The sequence below is a fragment of the Bos grunniens genome, chromosome 1 (genome assembly GCF_055505025.1).
Source record: "Bos grunniens cultivar Pamir isolate PY7600 chromosome 1, Bosgru_T2T1.0, whole genome shotgun sequence".
NCBI lineage: Eukaryota > Metazoa > Chordata > Mammalia > Artiodactyla > Bovidae > Bos > Bos grunniens.
In genome coordinates this window covers 9,075,409-9,099,655 of record NC_141165.1, presented here as the reverse complement: position 1 = coordinate 9,099,655, position 24,247 = coordinate 9,075,409, and the positions used below count along the sequence as shown (strand labels likewise).

Sequence of the window (24,247 nt, the reverse complement as noted above, 5' to 3'; positions counted from 1 at the left end):
GCCGACTGAGCTACAAGGGAAGCCACCGCATCGTTTAGAATACAGTTTACTCTTTGGAATTTCAGAATCTTGAGGGACTTCAGTCATGCTCTGTGCTTCAGTTTTCACTAATTGCTGCTGCTGCTAAGTCGCTTTGGTCGTGTCTGACTCTCTGTGATCCCACGTTCAGTAGGACTGTAGCCCACCAGGCTCCTCTGTCCATGGGATTCTGCAGGCGAGAATACTGGAGTGGGTTGCCATATCCTTCTCCAGGAGATCTTCCCAACCCAGGGATCGAACACAGGTCTCTCACCTTTGCAGGCAGTTTCTTCTTAAATTTTTTGCACAATTACTTGAATTTTTATTTTAGGAAAATACCTTTGAGCTGTTATGCTCATTGGCACACATGTCTGCAGGGCACGTACAGTACTGACTTTATGAGAACGTGTCTTCAGTTAAATGGCTTTGGTTGTATTCTCAAGAAAACAGGGGACCCTCCTCCGTCTTTTTGCCTTGGGAGTCCAGACAAGCTCCCTCTGCCATGTAGGCCTCAGTCTTTTCCTCTGTCACATGAAGGAGGGTCTGATTTCGGAGAGACAGCAGTGAGTGGTAACTTGAAGTGAGATCTTAGACCCCTGCCCAGGAATTGAACCTGGGTATCCTGGATGAAAGCCAGGAATCCTGGCCACTAGTCCAGCAAGGGCTAGAGGCAAGAAGCAAAATTCCACTGGCCCTTTACCCCATTGAAAAATACATTTGTCTAAGAGGCAAAAGTTATAAAAACAGGTTCAAAGTTTATTATTAGAGACTCAGAACAACAAGTAGGAGAGCACACAGAGAAATAGTTTGTTAAGATGGAAGAAAGGCAGAAATAGGGCCTCCCCGATGGCTCAGTAGTAAAGAATCCACCTGCAGTGCAGGAGATGCAGGAGACCGAGGTTCGATCCCTGGGTCCGGAAGATCCCCTGGAGAAGGAAATGGCAATCCACTCTGGTATTCTTGCCTGGAAATCCCATGGACAGAGGAGCTTGGTGGGCCACAGTCCAGAGGGTCATAAAGAGTCGGGCACGACTGAGCATGCACACAGCCGGTCCATTGGTAAGGCAGAGAAAGGGTGTAGGTGTCCCATCTAGTGAGGAGAGCAGCAGAGAGACGGTTAAATCATCTGTGTAGGGCAGTTCCTCCAGGTCTTTGCCTTTGGCCAGTTACCTGATTTCTTTTCCCACACCCGACGAGCCTGAAGACCCTCCCCAACATGCGTGTGCAACTTTTTCCCAAGATGGATTCCAGCCCAAAGGCCAATGGGAGGGAGGCTTAGAATTACCTATTATGGGATGGTGCCCCTCCTCTCTTGACCCCCCAAGGAGGCTTCCTGTGCCTGTGCAGTGTCTCCCTTGCCCCAAGGAGGGGAAATACATGAACTCGTGATCCTTTATGCAAAAGGAGTTCAGCCCCCCTGTCCCTGCCCACAGCTGTATATTAAAACAGGAAGGAAGCCTGGCTCTTTACCCTATTTCTGTTATTCCTTTTTTGAAATGCAAACAGGAGGCTGATGGTAAATATCCAGCCTCCAGCCCACCTGCCTCCTTTCCTCAAGAAATGTAAATAGGAGGCTGGTTGTAAACCCCCGCCTGGATCCCAGCTGTCTCAGGCCTCAGGTTAAACTAGACTCTGGGTCGGGAAGGCTCCCCCTTTACGCACTGTGGTCCTCTGGGAGTCAAAGAGGAAAGTGGCCTTCTCTCTCCCTTGCTTTAAAAAAGATAAACTGCTCCAGTGTCCATTCACCCTGAGAAATCAGCACCTCACGCCTTGAACAGCGTCACCGGCCAGGAAAGCCCTTCTTCTGCCCCGGATTCAGTCTCGATGGCGTCCTCTGAGCCTTCTGCTCAGGGCGGCCTGCTGTTCAGGCACTATTTGCAGAGAACAGGAGTGGAGAGTGTTAGCGAAGTTCCTCTCCATCAGGCATCAGGACAGGGACCTTTCCTTGATGCTTTCAGAGACAGGCGTGAGGCATCTATGCAGCCGGGGAGGCACTAACCTCTAGGCAGATAAAGGGAAACGTAGGCTTCTGGTCACGTTAGAAGGGAGACTGCGGTCCTAATGTGTCCTACTTGTTGTTAATAATAACAGTGACATTTGAGGGGCAATCATTTTGTGCATCATTAATATTTGTTGTTGTTCAGTCACTCAGTCGTGTCTCTTTGTGACCCCATGAACTGCAGCACACCAGGCTTCCCTGTCCTTCACTATCTCCCGGAGCTTGCTCAAACTCATGTCCATCGAGTCAGTGATGCCATCCAACCATCTCATCCTCTGTCGACCCCTTCTCCCCCTGCCTTCAGTCTTTCCCTGCACCAGGGTCTTTTCTAGTGAGTTGGCCCTTTGCATCAGGTGGCTGAAGTATTAGAGCTTCAACATCAGTCCTTCCAATGAATATCCAGGGTTGATCTCCTTTAGGATGGACTGGTTGGATCTCCTTGCAGTCCAAGGGACTCTCAAGAGTATTTTCCAACACCACAGTTCAAAAGCATCAATTCTTCAGCGATCAGCCTTCTTTATGGTCCAGCTCTTGCATCCATACATCCCTGGTGGCTCAGACAGTAAAGAATCTGCCTGCAGTGTGGAAGACCCAGGTTTGACCCCTCAGTCTGGAAGATCCCCTGGAGAAGGGAATGGCTACCCACTCCAGTGTTCTTGCCTGAAGAATTCCATGGACAGAGGAGCCTGGCAGGCTACAGACCAACTCAAAGAGTTGGATATGACTGAGCGACTAACACACACATCATTAATATACATCCACGCATATGTCATACCTTCAAAAACCCTGAGTAGCTTTTCTGACTACACACATTCTGCAGATGGAGAATAGGGCGGAACAAGTCTGAGTCATTTTCCAGGGCCCACCGAGGAGCTGGAGTTTCAGCTGGACTGAAACTCTGGAGTCTGTCTGACTGCAGAACCTGAGCTCTGTTTGTCAGAACGTTGCTCCTTACTTGATGACCCTTGGATGGCCCATCCCCAAGATGCTAACTCCTGTGACACAGATGAACTTGGGTGCATGACAGGTGCATCTCTGGTTGCTCCTGATCAAATTCAAAGCACAAGGCTTGTGTGTCTCCAGGCTCCGCCTTGGGGATGGGTGTTTTATGTCAAGGCCTTGACCTGGGTCAAGTGAGTGTTGAACTAACTTGGGCTCCAGGTTGTATTTTCTGGAATGGGATGAATGATGGGTTTCTGCCTCATCACAGAAGTCAAATTTGTCTCTCTGATAATTTAGTTTCCCATTGAAAGGCACAGAGCCCCTCTTGTTGTTCACAAGCCCCTCTTCACAAAGGCCCCTCTTTGTGAAGGGCAAAGGAGAGGATTGATACTGTAGACTGGAAGGCACAAGACGGTCAGTCTTATCTGTGCTTTGGCTACCAGGCTTTAGCCAATTCCTCATTTCTCCTTGAATGTCAACCACTTTCCTTCACTAGTAAAAACCATTTGGGTTGGGAAGATCTTCTGGAGTAGGAAATGGCAACCCACTCCAGTATCCGTGCCTGTAAAATTCCATGATCAGAGGAACCTGGCATGCTGCGGTCCAGGGGGTCACAAAGACCCACCAAGACTGAGCACACACACACACAGTTTTATGCTGTAGATAAAATACAACCTGGGGCTTATTGTGAAAAGGGGGCCTTTGCCTTCGGAAGCGTAAGAGATCAGATTATTTGCTTATTCTTTGTTGACAGAGCTTGTGTTTTCTCTGCCTCGTGCTGTGTCCATTCCTCTGATTACAAGGGTGGGAAGCCATGACCTTCCATGAGGCCTACTGGTTGGTGCTCGAGGAGCAGAAATGTCCAGTTGCTTCCCACCTGCCTATCTGGCAGGGTCCAGTTCTCTTGTGCCATCTTAAGCTTTTCTGGGTTGGTGATTATTTCTCTTGTGTCATTCTAGCTCATCATTAAAAGTATTCACAATGGGAAATTGCCCTACTGTGTTGGGGTTTATGTAGAGGGACTGTCTCTGGCTGGGCAGTTTCTGTGCTCTTAATATTCATCCCCTGCCTCCACCTGGGAGAATCCACCTGGGCTAGTTACTCAGCCTCAGTCGCCTCATCCATAATCAGGACAGCATACCTCATTACATACCTGGTTCTTTGGCTGTTGTAAGGATTAAATAAGTTAATAGTTACAGAATGCTCAGAATAGTGGCCAGCGCATAGTAAGCCCTACAAAAATGTTCCCTTGGACAGGAAGATCAAACCAGTCAATCCTAAGGGAAATCAACCCTGAATATTCATTGGAAAATCTGATGCTGAAGCTCCAATACTTTGGCCTCCTGACGCGAAGTGGTGACTCGTTGGAAAAGACCCTGAAGCTGGGAAAGATTGAGGGCAGGAGGAGAAGGGGACAATAGAAGATGAGATGGTTGTTTGGCATCAGTGACTCAGTGGACATGAGTTTAAGTAAACTCCAGAAGATAGTGAAGGACAGGATAGCCTGGTGTGCTGTAGTCCATGGGGTCACAAAGAGTCGGACACGACTGAGCGACTGAACAACAACAGAAATGGTGACTGTCTTCATGGATGTTATTCCCCCAACTAAAGTTGTGATTTTCACAACCAAAGTTAAGTTTCTGTACATTTAAGACTATACAAATTATCTATGTATATGGAGTTACTCATGATATGTGTTACACACTTGTCATTTGTTGGTTTAAAAATGGATTTTTAAAAAATATTGATATTTTATTTCTTATTTACTCATTCATTCATTTGGCCATTTTCTTTATAATTGCAGGGCCTCAAGTTGTTGAGAATTTGTTTCTTGAAGTCATCCGGGCGTTTTATTCTTATTGCAGAGATGCTCTTGGCTCTGATCTTAAACTTAGCTACACTCAGAGCGGAAGTTCGGTGATAAGGTAGGGGCGTGGCTTTCAAATTCACTCTTCCTGATGTGCTCGAGGCTGGAGATGTAGCAGGCCAAGCCACTCCTTAAGATAACTTCTGCTCTTAAATCAGTCAACCTGAATCAACTTTTCCCTGTTGAATGCTGAGAAGGTTACGAGGAGTTTGATCTTGTCTCTGCCCCAGCCTGGGACGTACAGACTGTGTTTTTGGCAGAGTGTGAAAAGTTGCACAACAAAGGCAGCTGGGTCTAGTGTACAAGTGTGAGTTACCGGGAGGAGGGCAGGCAGGACGTGGGGTCAGGAAGTGGGGCCGGTGGGTGTGAGTCTTCAGGAGACAAGTCAGAGGGCAGGGGGGGCCCCGGGGCTCCTGCTGGAGGACCCGAAGGTACAGCGAGTGGGGTTTGGGAGACGGCAGACAAGGCAGTAACGTGCACAGTGTGTAGTTACCCGTCAGCCCTGTGTCTTGTCCTGTTTTTGTTCTTATCCGTCAGCCCTGTGTCTTGTCCTGTTTTTGTTCTTTTCAAGGAAGGGTGCGTGCTAAGTCGCTTCAGCCGTGTCTGACTCTATGCACCCCTATGGACTGCAGCCCACCAGGCTCCTCTGTCCCTGGGGTTCTTCAGGCAAAAATACTGGAGTTGGTGGTCGAGCCCTTCTCCAGGGGATCTTCCTGACCCAGGAATTGAACCCCTGTCTCCTACCTCTTCCTTTTTCCTTTATTCTTAATGTAATTCCTTTTCCCCTGACTTGGCATTGGTCTACTGAAAATTTAGGATTCCCAGGTGGCTCAGTGGTAAAGAACCTGCTGCCAATGCAGGAGACGCAGGTTCAGTCCCTGAGTGGGGAAGGTCCCCTGGAGGAGGGCGTGATGACCCGCTCCAGTATTCTTGCCTGGACAATCCCAGGAATAGAGGAGCCTGGCGGGCTACAGTCCATGGGGTCGCGAAGAGTCAGACACGACTGAATGCACACACACACACAAGTACTGGAAATTGAAATCTGTTGGATTTTCCTGGTTATTAACTGTAAGTATACCAAGAGTCTTCCGTGTTTGTTTTTTTCCTCACAGAATGAGAGTGGTTTACTGTTTTCCTGAATATGAAAGTAATACATGTTCATTGTAGAACGTACCAATATCTGAAAGTATCGAGAAAAAAAAGATACCATCCATAATCCCACTGCCCTTCTGAGAAAAACATAAAACATTCCAGACTTTCAATGCATAAGTATATAGGTGCCTATCTTTTGTTTTTAAGCTGAAGTTACAGTAGCTGTTCAGTTGCCTGTTTATTTTTTTTTAATGCAAGTTATGACTGGCTCTACAGTCTTCTCCTGTGGAGGATAATGGTTGCCTTAGAGTCCTTAGTAAGGAGCTGTCACTTAAGAAATCCTGACTAATCGATCAATCTCTTAATAACTTTTGGGTGGTCTCTACTCTTTCAATATTTTATAATGACGTTCTCATAATTCCCTTATGTGTACATCTTTGTGTGCTTGTACAAGGATTTCTATAGCATAAGTCCCTAGAATAAATTCCCTGAGTTATAGATGTGCATTTAAATGTTAGCCAAATTTTTCTCCTAAATGGCTGTACTATGTTATTTTACCAGTAGAGTATGTAATTACCAACAGTTGGACTTAAGCTGGTTTTCCATATCACATTCTTTTTTCAGTAGCTCTTAAGCTTACTTCTGAGGGAATGTATCAATATACGTACTATTTAGGATGGCACGTGCTTGCTCTTCCCTATATAAGAACAGTAATATTTTATCTATGACGAGGTTTGTCAGCCTCTCCGGAAATAAGTCATAAAAGATTGAAACGGGTTTATTCACACACTGCACCCCAGGTGAATGAATGATACAATGAATTTGTGTTTTTCAGACGTGGTATTCCTGTAATACAGGATTTTTCATAGATACATATGTGAGTATTCCTCTTCCTTTACAGTGCAATAAAAGAAAACAGAAATGCCTCTGAGATTGTTAAGACAGTGAATTTGCTGATCACGTCCCTGAGCTCAGACTTCCTCTGGGATTACATGACAAGGTGTTTTGAGGACTGTTTCAGGTAAGCCTCCAGTTCAGGCTTTATAAACATGTGGGAAGGAATTGAGGCTGTCATGGTTTCTCATAGCTGCTCATTGTGGTCAGGTTATACTCAATGGCTGACACTGGGATGATCTCTGCTGAGTATATGATTGGATTCACTTAAACTCATAATAGAATTAAGAACGCTGCCATTGAGAGGGTTCACACGATGCTGATGCTTCCTAATTAAAGTCAAACTCATGCATTTTCTGGTTGGTGTCAATTTAATCAGGTTTCTTTCCACTGTGCCCTTAGAGGCCTGATCTATTCAACAAGCTTGGTTTTGTGGCCCAGGGACTGGAGAGAGAGAGTTTTTCAAATCATCAGTCATCTTAAATTCTTACTGGAATCAGTGTATAATGGGTTCAGATGAAAACAGTTGTGTTCTGAGCTGCTGTAATCAGCTTTCCCGTCACTTTCAATCTGGTGGATTGCACCGACTCCAAACTGTGGGGCAGTGGCCAGCTTGGGACTGCAAGCTTCCCCGCGGGGCCCTTTCCCAGATTTTCCCTGTAAATGAGGACAGGTGTAATCTCTAAGATCCAGTTCTGTCCTGTGATTCATGGTATAAAACTTAATTCCCGTCACATCCTTTGGAACATTCTGCGTTGTCACACCGCCTTTGGTACCTGTAGCTGTAATCAAAGCGTAACTTACTAAAGTTTGTCTCAGGCTGTCCCCTCCACATACCCCCAGGAAAAGCAGGCACATCCATCATGTAAGAGAGCCAGAGAGCAGAGATGTGACGGATCCTGTGTGATATAGCACAGCAGATCAGCAGCAGCTGAGACTGGAACCAGGCCTGCCTGCCTGACGTCCCAGCTGTTCCTGCCATGTCCTCTGCCGCCTCTGGTGCCAGACCCAGCGGGCGCTTCAATCTACGATGAATAAATTACTTGTAATTGGATCCACGGGTGACAGCAAGGCCATGTTATACTGAGACCGGAGTGTGTTTTGGTCCGCTCAGTTCCATTTCACAGTTACGGGAACGCTTTCTTTAAAAAAGAGAATTAACTGTGAAACATTTCAGACACAGGAAAAGATGGGAAATAATGTCAGACACCTGAACCCATTGCTAAAATTGTGGACAGTATTTGACCTTCGGTTTTCACATCTTTTTTTTTTTTTTAAGGAATAAAACGTTACCACCCAGACAGAGCTAACCCCTTACCTTCCCAGCAGCTTCCCTTCTTTCATCCCAGCTTTAATCACTGTCCTGAAGTGCATGTCTGTCCCAGTGATGTCTATACTTTTATAACAAATACAAAAAAAGTATCCAGTATAAAAACAACTATCCAGAAATGATACAGTCTGTTTTGCCTCTTCAAGTTTTACATCAATGGTATCAAATTGCATATAACTTTTCACCCATGTGTGTTTGGTTGGGAGGTGCAGGTCAGAGACTTCTGGAGATTTATCTGTATGGTAACATACACCCCTAGTCCGTTCACCTTGGGTGCAGTCAGCCAGCGTCTGAATAAACCAGTTTCAGTCTTTTCATCACTGCAGGTAGTACCCTGGTGACCGCACCGATCCTGTCTCTGTATGCAGACGTGGGGGGTCTCTTTAGAATAGGCACCTAGGAGCAGAATCTCCTCGATGAAGTGAATGCAGCTCTTCCATTTCTTACCCAGATAAACGCTGAGATACCTAAGCGATCATTTACAGTGAAGAAAGCTAACTCAGGTCGAACTGTACTGTGATAGCAGGATGAATCCAAAATTACTGTTTTGAGAACCAGTATATTGACTTTTTAACTTAGGTATCCAGTTGCCTACTTATTGAAAAGGAAGTGTTGAGTTTGAGAATAAGATAAGCAGCTACCAGTAGAATTCCCCAGTGGAGTAGCAGTTCTCTCTGGGAGCTGAGGGATTCTAAGCTCATGGGGATGATGCGGGGTGGGAGCAGGAGGGGGAGCTATCTCCGGTTGCTCCCACAGCAAGTCGAACAGCTGTCCTGCCTTCTGGAGCCAGGCTCCTTCCCTGGGAACACGCTTTTGGTTTGGGGCTGGGGACCTGGAATTATTGCTGTTGACACTTTGAGATCAGCCGGGTATGGAATCCCATGGGGGCATGGACCACTCTCAGTTGCTATGATAAAGTTCAGGTCAGAGTCAACCTGTTTCGGAGATTCAAGACTTACTGACGCTTCTCTGTGTTAGATCATTTTGAGCATCAAGGCTGAATTATTAAAACTACAGAAGCTGTCTTTCACTGTGGTTGAAATAGAATAAATTACTTTATTGGAAATCATAGGAATTGCTTGATAGTATTACAAGAGAGTGGTTTTTCTTTCCTGTGGTTCACGCAGACCCGTGAAGCGGAGTCCCTCTGTTGGGAGAAGCATCGGCCCTCCCCCGACAGTCTCAGAGCTCTGCACCCTCCTCGTGTTCCTTCTGGACGTGATCCCCCTGGTAGGTCCTTTGCTCTCCAGAGGTGGCTCTATGCTGGCTGTCATTGGGATTCTTATTAGTGGTGTTGGTCTTTTTCTAAACCTCATCTTACCAACAGACTTCTCTTGTGTAGCTCAGTCGGTAAAGAATCTACCTGCAATGCAGGAGATCTGGCTTCGATCCCTGGGTCAGGAAGATCCCCTGGAGAAGGGAATGGCAACCTACTCCAGTATTCTTGCCTGGAGAATCCCCATGGACAGAGGAGCCTGGTGGGCTACAGTCCCTGGGGTCGCAAAGAGTCAGACACGACTTAGTGACTGAACCACCACCCCCGCCAGCATCTTACTGAAAAAGTGGTTGTGCATAGACACCACTTAATGTTTGTTTCAGCGTGGAAGATGTAGCTGAATGTGGTCTCATATCTTTTAGGCCCTTGTGATATACGGAGTTATAACACTTCAGCCAGTGGTAAGTGGGCTGAGCCGAAGGTACGGAGACCAGATAAGGAGCTGGGTGGCATCCTTGGACAGCAGTTATTTAGGAATGAGTATCATGATATATAGATAGATAGAATGAAAGTCGCTCAGTCACGTCTGACTCTTTGCGACCACATGGACTGTAGCCTGCCAGGCTCCTCTGTGCGTGGGATTCTCCAGGCAAGAATGCTGGAGTGGGTAGCCTTTCCCTTCTCCAGGAGATCTTCCCAACCCAGGGATGGAACCCAGGTCTCCCGCATTGCAGGCAGATTCTTTACCAGCTGAACCACCAGAGAAGGAATGTTATTTCTTTTTTAAATTTTTTAAAAGAAAATTTTGGTCCCGCTGCCCCGGCACCTTGGTTCTCTGACCAGAGATCAAACCCTCACCCCCTGCATTTGGAAGCATGGAATTTTAACCACTGGACCCCCAGGGAAGTCCCAGAAAGTAAACGTATTTCTTAAAAGTTACATCCTTGGCTGATTTTCTCCAAGGAAACAAATTCCCTTAATAGAGAAATGAATGTGGCAGTCATTTTCTGCTAGAAAGAGGGAAGGCACCTGAAAGGAGAGAAAAAATGTCCATGGATGTATTTAGATCAAGAAGAAATACTGTTTTGTTTTCCAACTTGGAAACAAATGTGGAACAAACTTAGGCCCAGAAAATGCTTGCGTTTTCCAAGGCACTGCTTTCTGCTGATCACACATGAGTTAAACCCACATCTGTGTTTCACAGGAACTTTACTCGGAGGTGCAAACCCAGTACCTCCCACAGGTGCTTGGCTGCCTGCTACAGCCTCTGGCCGAGGAGATGGAGATGCTGAGCTTACCCGAACTCACGCACGCCCTAAGGACCTGTTTCAAAGTGCTCAGCAAGGTCCAAATGCCGCCTTCCTACCTGGACACGGAGCCCACGAGTGGGAGCTTGGTACGTGTTTGGAAGAGCCGACATGGTTTTCCAGGCTAACGGGCTCTTGGGCCCCCCTGGATAGGAATAAAGACTAGAAGACATGTCGGTAATATCCAAAGCAGGCTTCTAAGACCCTCATACGCTTTGTGAAAGCTTGTCGTGTTGAAATAACCCCGTTCATTTCACCCTCTGCCCTACTGTCTTTCTGCTGAAGCCCACCTACTAAGCTAATGATTTACACACAGCTCACCATCTCGACCTTTCTATGTGTATGTTTGTATATGGGGAATTTTGCGCTTTCTTATTTTTTTACTTTTTACTCACTACAAGTGAGATAGTAGTCCCTGGGGCTGCAGTAAGGTGACAGAACAGCAGAAGGTTCCCGTCTCCCAGCTCTGGAGGGCAGATGTCCGAGGCTAAGGTGTCAGCAGGGTGGTTCCTTGTAGGGTGTGAGGAAGCGTCTGTTCCGTGCATTGCCCCGTCTTCTAGTGTTCCTGGCGTTCCTTGACTTGTAGACCCGCTGCCCCAGTCTCAGCCTCCCCCTTCCCATATCTTCCCTGTGTGCATGTCTGTGTGTGTCCAGATTTCACCTTTTTATAAGGACACCCATCATACTGGATTAGAACCCACCCTAATGACCTCATTTCACTTGATCATCTGCAAGGACCCTAATTCCAAATAAGATCACAGTCACAAATACTGGTGTTGGGGAGGCTTCAGCATTTTTTTTTTAGGGAACATAATTCAACCCATAATAGACATTATTTCTCTGATTTGCTTTGGTTTTCATCCAAACACTCCTTGGAGAGCATCTGTATCTGTTTACAGCGATATCTTGCTGGTTTCTCATTTCTGCATGAGAGTTTATGGTATGGCTTTACAGTTTCTTCAACTACTCCCCTATTGAGGTTGTTTTTTTTTTGTTTTTTTTCCAGTTATTTCTAGTTTTTCACTGCTACAGTGCCGCTGTCAACATCTTCATGCAACCTGCTCTCAAGGCTGCCAGTGTCTCTGAGGAATCAGTTCCTAGAAATGGGAATCAAGCCCATTTCTTAATGTGAAGAGATGCTGCCAAATTGTCCTCCAAAAAGACCATAACAATACAGTTCCACGAGCAGTTTGAGGCCCATGGTCTTTGAATTATTTTTTAATTTATGCTTTGTTTAGGGATTTGAAAGTTCTGCCCTTGAGATCCATTCAGTCCAGTGGCAGACAGGAACAGGCTAAAAACGGGAACCCTTCCTGAAAGGAGGGTGGCTTCCCTGGTGGCTCAGAGGGTAAAGCGTCTGCCTGCAATGCAGGAGACCCGGGTTTCATCCCTGGGTCAGGAAGATCCCCTGGAGAAGGAAATGGCAACCCACTCCAGTACTCTTGCCTGGAAGATTCCATGGACGGAGGAGCCTGGTAGGCTACAGTCCATGGGGTCGCAAAGAGCTGGACATGACTGAGTAACTTCACCTTATTCCTTTCCTGAAAGGAGAGCTGTGCGTGTTGGTTAGTGCTGGGAGGCAGGTGGGCTGCCCGTGGGGCTTGAAGCTCAGTTTGCAGACTAGTTACCGGTTCTTCCTTCACTTTCAAAGCTAGTTTTTTTTTCTCCCTACCTGTTAAAACTGTTGGAAAAATCCTCAAAAGGATGTAAGCTATAAAGTATAAGCATGTGTTGTGTACAAATATAAATAACAATGTTTCCAAATATATGCATGATACTGTCTCATTCTTCCCCAGAGAGTGGGTCAGGTGCTGAAAAGTTTTCAGTTTAATGTAGTATTCCCTGAATAATAGTATATAAGAAGTTGATTCACTGAGGTGTCATCCTTCTGAAAAAGCCACAGAATGTATGTACACGTGTGTGTGCATATGTGAGTCATGTATGTGGTTAATACTCTGTTCTTTCTGTCTCCTCTTATTTCATTCCTTTATGCCTGTATTTTATGCTCAACCCAATTTCCTTATTCATATTCTTAAATGTCAGGAACTTTTTCTTTTTTCATTTCATTTTGCTTTCTTAAAATTTGGCTATCTCACGTTGGAGTATTGTGCTCAGTTGCTCAGTCGTGTCTGACTCTTTGCAACCCCATGGACTGTTTGTGGCCCACCAGGCTCCTCTCGGAGAAGGCAATGGCACCCCACTCCAGTACTCTTGTCTGAAAAATCCCATGGACGGAGGAGCCTGGTAGGCTGCAGTCCATGGGGTCACACAGAGTCGGACACGACTGAGCGATTTTACTTTCACTTTTCACTTTCATGCATTGGAGAAAGAAATGGCAACCCACTCCAGTGTTCTTGCCTGGAGAATCCCAGGGACGGGGGAGCCTGGTGGGCTGCCGTCTATGGGGTCGCACAGAGTCAGACACGACTGAAGCGACTTAGCAGCAGCAGGCTCCTCTGCCCATGGAATTCTCAAGGCAGCGATACTGGAGGTGGGTGCCGTTTTCTCCTCCGGGGGATCTTCCCCACCCAGGGATCGAACCCGTGTCTCCTGCACTGGCAGACAGATTCTTGACTACTAGCGCCCCCTGGGAAGCCCATGCTGGAGGAGAGCGGATGAACGCTGTTGTGATAGTTTCAGGTACACAGCAGAGTGACTCAGCTGTACGTACACGTTGCGTCCTTTCTCCCCAGCTCCCTTCCCTCCCGTCTAGGCTGCCACGCAACACTGAGCAGCGTTCCCTGTGCTATACAGTAGGTCCCTGCTGGCAGAAACTGTTTTTAAATAACCTTTTTGGATTCTGAAGGGTCTAAATAAATGGTAAGAAGAGGGCTCTCTCGTGATACACATGGAGATCCTCTTGGCGTAGAAAACTGGTCTCGAAAAATAGGGAGGATGCATTCGTAGCCTGATTCACTTGATGTTTGAACCCCTCGGTCTTACGAGATCCACAATACAAGATTCCTTTTTTTTTTTTGCAGAGTCCAGTCAGAGGTGAAAACACCGAAGTGATTTCTGACACAGATGCCATGCCCGCCGGCGATGAAGATGCGCCGTTTCCCCCGCTGAAATCGGAAGACAGCGGCATCGGGCTGAGCGCCTCCTCGCCGGAGCTCTCGGAGCACTTGCGGGTGCCCCGGGTTTCCCCGGACAAAGACGACATCTGGAAGAAGGGCGGGAGCATGCAGAGGACGTTCCTTTGCATCCAGGAGCTGATCGCCAACTTTGCCCACAAGAACGTTTTCGGGGCGCAGCTGACGGCGTCCGGGGAAGACACCAAGTCTGTGGAGGAGCCTGCGGGTCCGCGGGATGAAGGTGGGAAGGGCTCGTGGGAGGCCCGGCACCTGGGCGGCGTGCCCCAGTTCAAGCAGATGCTCTCCGACCTCTTTATGGCCCGAGGGTCCCCCTTCAAGGCCAGGAGTGTGGAGCCGCCCTCACCCCTACCCCGCAGCCCCGGCCGCAAGAAGGACGAGGGGTGGGCCGTGGACCAGGTGGTCCTAGACCTGGGGGGCTCCCAGGAGGGCGTCCGGGAGGCCTTCGCGGCCGCCTGCCACCTGCTGCTGGACTGCGCCACCTTCCCTGTGTACCTGTCCGAGGAGGAGATGGAGCAGCTCTGTGAGGTCCTCTTCCAGCCTCCAGGTGAGGGGCACCCAGGGAGTGTGCTGGGAGGGGTCGGGAGCCTTGGGCCCCTGAGGGTTATAGACGAGTTAAAACTTCACAGCCACCGAGAGGGCGCTGTCTGCCCACCCCCATTTTCCTTCCTTGTTTCGTAATTCCTGTGTACAGTTTGGGTTTGTCTTCACCAGACGGGAACCTAACGGAGCTCCATCTGTATCTTTACAATTCCTTTTTTTTTTTGGCTGCACCCCCTGGCATGTGGGATCTTCCCTGTATGTAGCTCAGACTGTAAAGAATCTGCCTCCAATGCAGAAGACCCAGGTTTGATCCTTGGGTCAGGACGATCCTCTGGAGAAGGGAATGGCAATCCACTCCAGTAGTCTTGCCTGGAGAATCCCCATGGACAGAGGAGCCTGGCGGGTCACAGTCCATGGGTTCGCAGAGTCGGACACGACTGAGCAACTAACACTTCACTACACGGCATGTGAGATCTTAGTTCCCCGACCAGGTATTGAACCCACACCCCCTGCAATGGAAGCACAAAGTCTTAACCCCTGAAGCACCAAGAAAACCCCTGGGTCTATATTTTTTAACCTTCGGGTGCCCAGCACAGCCTGTTAAAAAGTCTGAGACATAAAAGGAGCCTCATCCTAGTCAGTACATAGACTGTTTCGTGAGACCTGTTACTAAAGCTTTATGTGTTAGTGTGCCAGGGCTCCCATAACAAAGTACCACCCACTGAATGGCTTAAACCACAGAAATGTGTTGTCACACGGTCTGGAGGCCGGAAGTCTGAGGTCAGCGTGTTGGCAAGGCCGCACTCCCTCTGAAGGTGCTTCAGAAGGGTGTGTTCCGGCCTCTCCTCCAGCCTCTGGTGGTTCCCAGGCTTGTGGGAGCCTAGCCCTCATCTCTCCATGGCATCCTTCCCGTGTACGTGTCTGTGTTGAAATTTCCCTTCGGTAAGGTACCCACTGGACTTCCCAGGTGGTGCTAGTGGTAAAGAACCCGCCTGCCAATACAGGAGACAATAAGAAACGCGGGTTCAATCCCTGGGTCGGAAAGATCCCCTGGAGAAGCATATGGCTGGCCACTCCAATCTTCTTGCCTGGAGAATCCCATTGACAGAGGAGCCTGGCAGACTGCAGTCCATAGAGTTGCAAAGAGTTGGACACGACTGAAGAGACTGATCATGCATGCACTCAGGGCACCCGTTATATTGGATTAGAGGCCCACCCACTCTTCTCTACCAGGCCCTCATTTTAACTAATACATCTGCGACCAATTTCCCAAGAGGGTCATTCTGAGGCCCTGCGGGTTTATAAACTTCAACATAAGAATTTCTATGGGGGCGCAGTTCAAACTGTTACTGGCAGCATGTTAAGCCCGGGCTGCCATAACAAAATACCATAGGCTGGCGGGGGCGCTTAAACCACAGAAATGTATTTTCTCACAGTTCTGGGTCCAGAAGTTTGCGATCAGGGTGCCAGCATAGTCAGCGTCTGGTGAGAGCTCTTCCCTGCGTTACAGACTGCCACCTTCTCGCCATGTGTTCACATCCCGGGACGTGTGTGGGGTGTGTAGGGGGTCTCTCTGGTGTCTTCTAATAAGGGCTCCAATCCCATCATGTCGGCCACCCCTCAGGACCTCATCTAGACCCAGTCACTCCCATAGGCACCCCCCCGCCCCAAATACTGTTACCCTGGGGGCTTGGGGCGTTCACATGTGAATTTCAGGCACATGCAATTAAATCTATTGCAGGCAGTGAACACTTTAAAGAAAAAAGGATCAAGGGGAAGGTATAAGAGAAGAGTGATCAAGTTGGTAGGAGCTGAGGGCGAAGATTTCCCCTCTCATCATCACCTTTGTTAAACGTCCCATGTAATGTGTCTTTTGACTCCCAAGCTGCAGATGACAGTATACTTGGAAGAAATGCATTTAGCATTGATATCTTTGGTATAATTTTAGCCTCTTGTAAAGCTAATGCCATGTGCCCTACCACCAAGAGAACTTTGAAAACACGTTTTGAGCTCTGCACCAACAAATGTAACCTTTACTATATGTAAATTTTACAAGTATTTCAATTCAGATTTTACTGTGTTTACTTTGTGGGTGTGTGTGTGGCTGTACCGGGTGTTTGTTGTGGTGCATGGGCCCTTCATTGCCGCGAGAGGGCTTTCTCTAGTTGCGGCGAGTAGGGGCTACTCTCTAGTTGCGGCGAGCAGGCTTCTCATTGCGGTGGCGTCTCTTGTTGCAGAGCACAGGCTCTAGGGCGTGAAGCCTTCAGTCATTGTAGGGTACATACAGGTTTAGTTGCCTCGAGGCGTGTGGGATCTTCCCAGACCAGGGATTCAACCCATGTCCCCTGCCCTGGCAGGCAGATCCTTAACCACTGGACCACAGGGAAAGTCCCATTTACAAAATTTTTTTAAACAAGAGAAACGTGTTTTGAATCATCTCAAAACCCCAAGAGTGACATTTGCAGAACTTGAACAGTCTGTTAGCACATGACTTTGGTCTCATTGGTCCCCCGGCCCTGAATGGGGACAGTGGAGCGTGTCACCGCCAGAAGGTGATCACACTGCTGTGCAGGTGGCCTCCCGGACCTGAAGGTCTTAGAGTCCGCAGGCTGGTGAGCCAGTCTCGAGAGGTTTTTGTGTGTCTCCATCCTCTGGTTGGCTTCCTTTCAGGAGCTGGCGATTCCAGTTTTCCACCTTGGCTGAAGTCGCTGATGACCATCTGCTGCTGTGTGACTGACTGCTACCTCCAGAATGTGGCCGTCTCCACCCTACTCGAAGTGATCAACCACTCCCAGTCCCTTGCCCTCGTCATTGAAGACAAGATGAAACGCTATAAAAGCTCCGGACACAACCCATTTTTCGGCAAGCTGCAGATGGTGACGGTTCCTCCCATCGCTCCAGGAATACTGAAAGTCATTGCAGAGAAAACGGACTTCTATCAGGTATTTCCCACCAGGAAGAGGAAAGCTGGGACCCTGAGACCTTCTTCCCAGACTCTTTCTTTGAAGCTGTCCCTGAGGTTTTGGGGTTGGGGTGGGTGGATGTGTGTGTGTGTATGCAGTCACTTGCTCAGTCATGTCCAACTCTTTGCCAATCCCATGGTCTGTAACCCACCCCGGCTCCTCTGTCCATGGAATTCTCTAGGCAAGAATACTGGAGGGGGTTGCCATTTCCTTCTCTAGGGGATCTTCCCAACCCAGCGATCAAAACTATGTGTCTTGCGTCTCCAGCATTGACAGGCGGACTCTTTACCACTGTGCCACCTGGGAAGGCCTAGGGTTTTGGTGGTGGTGACAAAGAGTATCGTGCCTTGGGTAGCAGCCAGAGAGGGTGGCTGGAGACCTGGGCCTGCTTTGTCTGTCTCTAACCCTAGCTCCTGGCAGTTTCTGGCCCCACAGCAAGTGTTCAGTAATATTTGTGTTCAGCGTTAGGCTGACTGGACTCCATAAGTAAGAATTGTTAACTTACCCAAATACACAGAAAGAGAAACTTTGTCCCACTTTGTGAGATTTGAGGCTTTGAGGTTATTTAGCCTCAAGGACGGAGAAGGCAATGGCACCCCACTCCAGCACTTTTGCCTGGAAAATCCCATGGGTGGAGGGGCCTGGTAGGCTGCAGTCCATGGGGTCGCCAAGAGTCGGACACGACTGAGCGACTTCACTTTCACTTTTCACTTTCATGCATTGAAGAAGGAAATGGCAACCCACTCCAGTGTTCTTGCCTGGAGAATCCCAGGGACGGGGGAGCCTGGTGGGCTGCCGTCTATGGGGTCACACAGAGTCGAACACGACTGAAGTGACTTAGCAGCAGCAGCAGCCTCAAGAAAGACTTCAGTTTCTCAGTCATGTCTGACTCTGCAACCCCATGGACTGCAGCACACCAGGTCTCCCTGTCCATCACCGACTCCTGGAGTTCACTCCCAGAGTTGATGTCCATTGAGTTGGTGGTGCCCTCCCACCATCTCACCCTCTGTCGTCCCCTTCTCCTCCTGCCTTCAGTCTTTCTCAGCATCAGGGTCTTTTCAAATGAGTCAGCTCTTCATATCAGGTGGCCAAAGTATTGGAGTTTCAGCTTCAACACAGTTCTTCCAATGAACATTCAGGACTGATCTCCTTTAGGATGGACTGGTTGGATCTCCTTGCAGTCCAAGGGACTCTCAAGAGTCTTCTCCAACACCACAGTTCAAAAGCATCAGTTCTTCAGTGCTCAGCTTTCTTTATAGTCTAGCTCTCGCATCCATACATGACTACTGGAAAAACCGTAGCCTTGACTAGACGGACTTTTGTTGACAAAGCAATGTCTCTGCTAAGAGCTTGTTCTAATTCATGTCCATTGAGTCGGTGATGCTCTCCAACCATCTCTTCCTCTTAGAAAAGCTTAGTATTTGTCAAATGTGAGAAAGATTGTTGCTGAAGATGGTGAGCAGGTGTTGTCCATCTTTCTTGGGGACAGAGTAAGAAAATAAGGTATTATAGGGCTCAGTCAACTGCAAGAAGCTGAAAACTATTCCAGCTAGCTCATGAAAAAAAAAAACAACAAACTGAGGTTTATTATAAAGATGGAGCCTGTGGAGGGCCAGGGTTGGGAGTGGAATGCCGCTGGCTCTCACAGGTCTCACCTGGGGAGCTGTCAGAGCCCAAGGCTGCTTCCTCTCCATGTCTCCCTGCCAGCCAGGACCTAACCTGCTTGTCACTCGACCTTCAGTCAGCCTCGGGACCCTCAAGCTTGGTTGTCAGAGCTAATGACACTGGCGTCTCTTTTTCACAGTTCTGAGCTCGCCTGTCGGCTCTTAAATGGGCAGTCAGTGGAGCACGCCTGGGTCAGGTGGCTTCTGCTGTCCAGTCAACCACAGCAGAGACCCAGGCCAGGACGGAGTGGTCGTGCAGTGTAGACAGGGATAGGACCACTCACCAGGGCCTGTAGGGGGAACCCATTTCCCCTGAGGGTAGGAGGGGCTCCAGATGCCCTGCATACCCAGAGACCCTGAGGAGAGAGATTCTCGATGCTTTATATAAAGTGCTGGAAGTAAACTCTCCTTTGGGGTCTTGATAGCCCGTCCTCTGAACAGCTTTTGAAGTGGCCTGGCTTTTCACCTATTGGGTTGAACCCTCCTCAAGCAAGTCGTGTAGCTGAAGCCATCTCCAGCTTGGTTCTGTCCCCCTGCCTTTTTTTTTTTAATTTATTTGGCTCTGCCAGGTCTTAGTTGCAGCATGTAGGATCTACTTCCCTAACCACGAATCAAACCTGGGGTCCCCCTGCATTGGGAATGTGGAGGCTTAGCTACTGGACCACCAGGGAAGTTCTTTTCTTTTTTTTGTTAAGAGCATTATTTAAATATAATTCACCAATTTCAAGTTCACGATTCAGTGGTTTTTACTATGTTCATAGAAATACGCCATTTTCCTTGTTTTCTGTATGTGATTTCGTTTTTTTCCCACTGTTTCCCCCTTTTTATTTTCTTTTTCATTAAGTGCTCTTTTCCAGCGTAATGTTTTAATCCCCTTAATGATTTTTTTCAATGTATTTTTGGAGTTGTTTTTTTTTAGTGGTTACTACTCTAAGGCTTACCATATGCATCTTATCAGAATTGACTTCATTTCCATTCTGAATTCCTGTGAGTTGCAGAAACATTCCTGGCAGGCTACAATCCACGGGGTCGCAGAGAGTCAGACATGACTGACTGACCCTTTTTCACCTCTTGAACAGCTCTGTTCCTTTTCCCTTGTGCTGTTGTTATTATGCATAGTACATCTAGGTATGTTATAAACTGAACAACATGTGACTGTATAATCTTATGATATTTTAAGAACTTGGTAAAAGAAAGGAAAACAAGCATATATTCGTGGAGTTTGGTTGTTCAGTTGCTTAGTTGTGTCCGACTCTTTGTGATCCCATGGACTGCAGCATGCCAGGCTTCCCTGTCCTTCATAATCTCCCAAAATTTGCTCAGACTTGTGTCCACTGGATTGGTGATGCCGTTCAACCATTTCATCCTCTCTTGTGCCCTTTTCCTCCCACCTTCAATCTTTCCCAGCATCAGGGTCTTTTCCAATGAGTCGGCTCTCAGTATTGGAGTATTGGCCAAAGTATTGGAGTTTCAGCTTCAACATCAGTCATTCCAGTGAACACCCAGGGCTGATCTCCTTTAGAATTGACTGGTTGAATCTCCTTGCTGTCCAAGGGACTCTCAAGAGTCTTCTCCAACCCCACAGTTCAAAAGCATCAATTCTTCAGCGCTCAGCTTTCTTTATAGTCCAGCTCTCATATCCATACATGACTACTAGAAAAACCATAACTTTGACTAGATGGACCTTTGTTAGCAAACTGACCTTTGTCTCTGCTTTTTAATATACTGTCTAGGTTGGTCTTAGCTTTTCTTCCAAGGAACAAACATCTTTTAATTTCATGGCTGCAGTCACCATTTGCAATGATTTTGAAACCCAAGAAAATAAAGTCTGTCACTGTTTCCATTGTTTCCCCATCTGTTTGCCATGAAGTGATAGGACTGGATGCCATGATCTTCGTTTTTTGAATTTTAAGCCATCTTTTTCACTCTCTTTCACTTTCATCAGGAGGCCCTTTAGTTCCTCTTCTCTTTCTGCCATGAGGGTGGTGTCATCCGCATACCTGAGGTTATTGATATTTCTCCTGGCAATCTTGATTCCAGCTTAAGGTTCATCCAGCCTGGCATTTTATATGATGTGCTCTGCATATAGGGCTTCTGTGATGGCTCAGATGGTAAAGAATCTGCCTGAAATGTAGGAAACCCTGGTTCAGTCCCTCAGTTGGGAAGATCCCCTGGAGGAAGGTATGACAACACACTCCAGTATTTGCACCTAGAGAATTTTGTGGACAGAGGAGCCTGGCAGGCTACAGTCCATGGGATTGCAGAGTCAGACACAACCTAGTGACTGATGCCTTCACACTCTGCATGTAAGTTAAATAAGCAAGGTGGGATACACAGCCTTGACACACGCCTTTCCAGATTTTGAACCAGTCTGTTGTTGCATGTCCCCCATTCTGGCTCTCTTCACTTGTGGGTTCAAGTTTACATCTGGTACTGTTTCTTTACTCCAGTCCACCTTTGCTTGTACTGTTGTAAAATACTTTTCCACAAGTGATGGGACAGCAGTGCAGTGTGCACCTATTGTTTTACACAACTGGTTTTTAAAATTATTTGTAAGAAGAAAAGAGAAGGAATATGCATTCATGCTGTCTCTTTATAATTACATAATTACTTTTTCTGGTGGTCTTTGCTTTTTGTATGGATTCAGATAACTGTCTGGGGTCAATTATTTTCACCCTAAAGAACTTTTCCATTAGTCTTGTAAAGTACAGCTACTAGCAACAAGATCTGTTAGATTTTCTTTATCTAGAAATGTCTTTATTTTTCTGTCTTTTATATAAGATAGATTTATGGGATATAAGATCTTGTTTCTTTTTTTTTTTTGTCTTTCAACACGTTGAATCAAAGAATAAGCCCACTTTAATCTTTTCCACGTACACTTGATTATAAAATATTTAAAGCAGCACCTGTTTAATAATCCATAACAAATGCTCAGCTAAATGTTTGAGTGAACCTGCATTTGAATTAATTGTTTGAATATGTCGTCCACCAGTCTTCTGGCTTCCCTTGTTTCTGATGAAAAGTTGGCTGTTACCTTACTAGGGTTTGCTTGTAAATTATCAAATCAATTTTCTCTTGTTGCTTTCAAGATTTTCTCTGTCCTTTATCATTCCACTAGGATGTGTCTGGGTGTGGATCTCTTTGTATTTATCCTTCTTGGAATACGTTGAGCTTCTTGGATATGTAGATTGAGGTTTTTCATCAAGTTTGGGAAGTTTTCAGCCCTTATTTCTTTAAATATTTTTCCGGCTCATTTCCTTCTCCTGGCCTGGCACTCCACGTATGTGTATGCTGGTGCCCTTAATGGTATTCTGAACGTTTCTCTAAAGCTCTATTCATTTTTCATTATTTTTTTTCCTATATACTTCAGATTTCATGATTTTTATCAATATTTTTTCACTGACTGTTCTGCTAGTTCAAATAAACTGTTGAGCCCCCTTTAGGGAATTTTTCATTTGTTATTGTACTTTCAACTCCAGAGTTTCCTTTTTATAATAATTTTTGACTTCTTCTTGTTATCGTCTATTTGATGAGGCGTTGTCATCATACTTTTTTTTTTTTCTTCTTTGATCATGGTTTCCTTTAGTTCTTCGAACACATGTGTAATGGCTCCTTTGAAGTCTTTGTTAAATCTGGTTCCTCTCTTGGCTTCTGCTGTCTGCTTCTTTAATCCCTATGTGTGGGTCATATTTTCTTGTATCTTTGCCATGTCTTGTAACCTTTATTGAAGACTCAACATTTTAGACAATACATTGTTGTGACTCTGTATTCTGGCCCCTCCCTCCAACTCCCACCAGTGACTGTTGCTATTGTTGTCTCTGTTGTTTGTTTAGTGACTTGACTGTTTTTAGTTTGTTTCCCCTGCAGGGTGAGGCATTTGGTGCTGCTCCTTGGAGGCTGCTGCCTTAGGAATGTGCAGCCACTCTTGAGATGATGGTGATTTTAGCAAGGTTTTCATTGACTTTCCCTGATTTCTGTTAAACTCTGTTGGTATCACACCCAGATGTTAGGCTCCACTAATCACTGGATGATGGCTCTATTATTTTTAACAGTGCCCTGGGGCACAAATTACTCCACAGCCTGATCCGATTTATACTCTTGACTCAGGTAGGTTTTTTCTTTTAATGTTTGTTTATGTGTGTGTGTGTATAAATATATTATTTTTATGGCTGTGTTGGGTCTTAGTTGTGGCATGCAGGATCTTTGTTGCAGCTGCAGGCTTAGTTGCCCTGTGGCATGTAGGGCCTTTTACTTCCCTACCCCGGGATGAATCCACATCCCCTGCATTGGAAGGCAGATTCTTAACCACTGGGCCCCCAGGGAAGTCCCTGTCTCAAGTAGTTTTTTGAGGCCAGTCTTAGAGATTTGTTTTGACACAGGAGGTTTTCCTAGCTCTCTGTGTTCCTATTAGCTCAGTTGGTAAAGAAACCGCCTGCAATGCAGGAGACCCTGGTTCAGTTCCTGGGTCGGGAAGACCCACTGGGGAAGTGACAGGATACCCACTCCAGTGTTCTTGGGCTTCCCTTGTGGCTCAGCTGATAAAGAATCCTCCTGCAATGTGGGAGTGAAAGTGAAGTCGCTCAGTCGTGTCCGACTCTTTGCGACCCCATAGACTGTAGCCTACCAGGCTCCTCTGTCCACGGGATTTTCCAGGCAATAGTACTGGAGTGGATTGCCATTTCCTTCTCCAGGGGATCTTCCCAACCCAGGGGTTGAACCCGGTCTCCTGCATTGTAGACAGACACTTTACCGTCTGAGCCACCAGGGAAGCAATGTGGGAGACCTGGGTTCAATCCCTGGGTTGGGAAGATACCCTGGAGAAGGGAAAGGCTACCCACTCCAGTATTCTAGCCTGGAGAATTCCATGGACTGTAGAGTCCATGGGGTTGCTGAGTGACTTTAATAAAATAAGACAAGGTGTGTCCCTGTTTATTTCTGGTAAATGAGCTGGCCTTTGGTGTAGCCTGTTGCTGTCATGGAGCTAACAGCCTCCTCTTAATTACTTACCATTAAAATCTCTTGTTATTTCTGAGAGCACTCCTAGGCTTGACCTTATCCTACACTCCCTTATAGAGAGCTGAGCAACTCTGTTTTGTGGCCCACCTCTCCCCCTGGGCAAAATCTCTGGATCCTGTTGTGCAGGAAGAGCTGTAACTGGGTCAGTTGTCTGCTTCTCTTGGTGTGATTTCCTTGCAGGGTGCTGGGCGGGGTGGTAGCCTCTGGTCTTCTGGGTGTGCCTCTTTTCCTCTCCTAATGAGTGTGAGTGTTCTTAGCCTGCTATGCTTAGACAGAGCCTCCATCCAAGAGCCAGGGCAGAGGA

The 24,247-nt window shown here is 47.0% G+C and overlaps 1 protein-coding gene across 11 annotated transcripts in view; it reads left to right on the top strand.

Annotated features, from left to right (window-relative positions):
- DOP1B (DOP1 leucine zipper like protein B) overlaps positions 1 to 24,247 on the top strand; it is a 132,824-nt gene that overhangs the window by 52,124 nt on the left and 56,453 nt on the right. For all 11 annotated transcript variants that reach the window (XR_015168492.1, XR_015168486.1, XR_015168484.1 and 8 more), the window contains 6 exons: positions 4,764 to 4,884; positions 6,820 to 6,939; positions 9,270 to 9,372; positions 10,563 to 10,754; positions 13,647 to 14,304; positions 16,971 to 17,242. Coding sequence is in view for 8 of the 11 variants with exons in the window: in XM_086413334.1 (XP_086269460.1) it covers positions 4,764 to 4,884; positions 6,820 to 6,939; positions 9,270 to 9,372; positions 10,563 to 10,754; positions 13,647 to 14,304; positions 16,971 to 17,242 (1,466 nt within the window). In the remaining 3 variants the exon portion in view is untranslated. The remainder of the gene's footprint in view (positions 1 to 4,763; positions 4,885 to 6,819; positions 6,940 to 9,269; positions 9,373 to 10,562; positions 10,755 to 13,646; positions 14,305 to 16,970; positions 17,243 to 24,247) is intronic.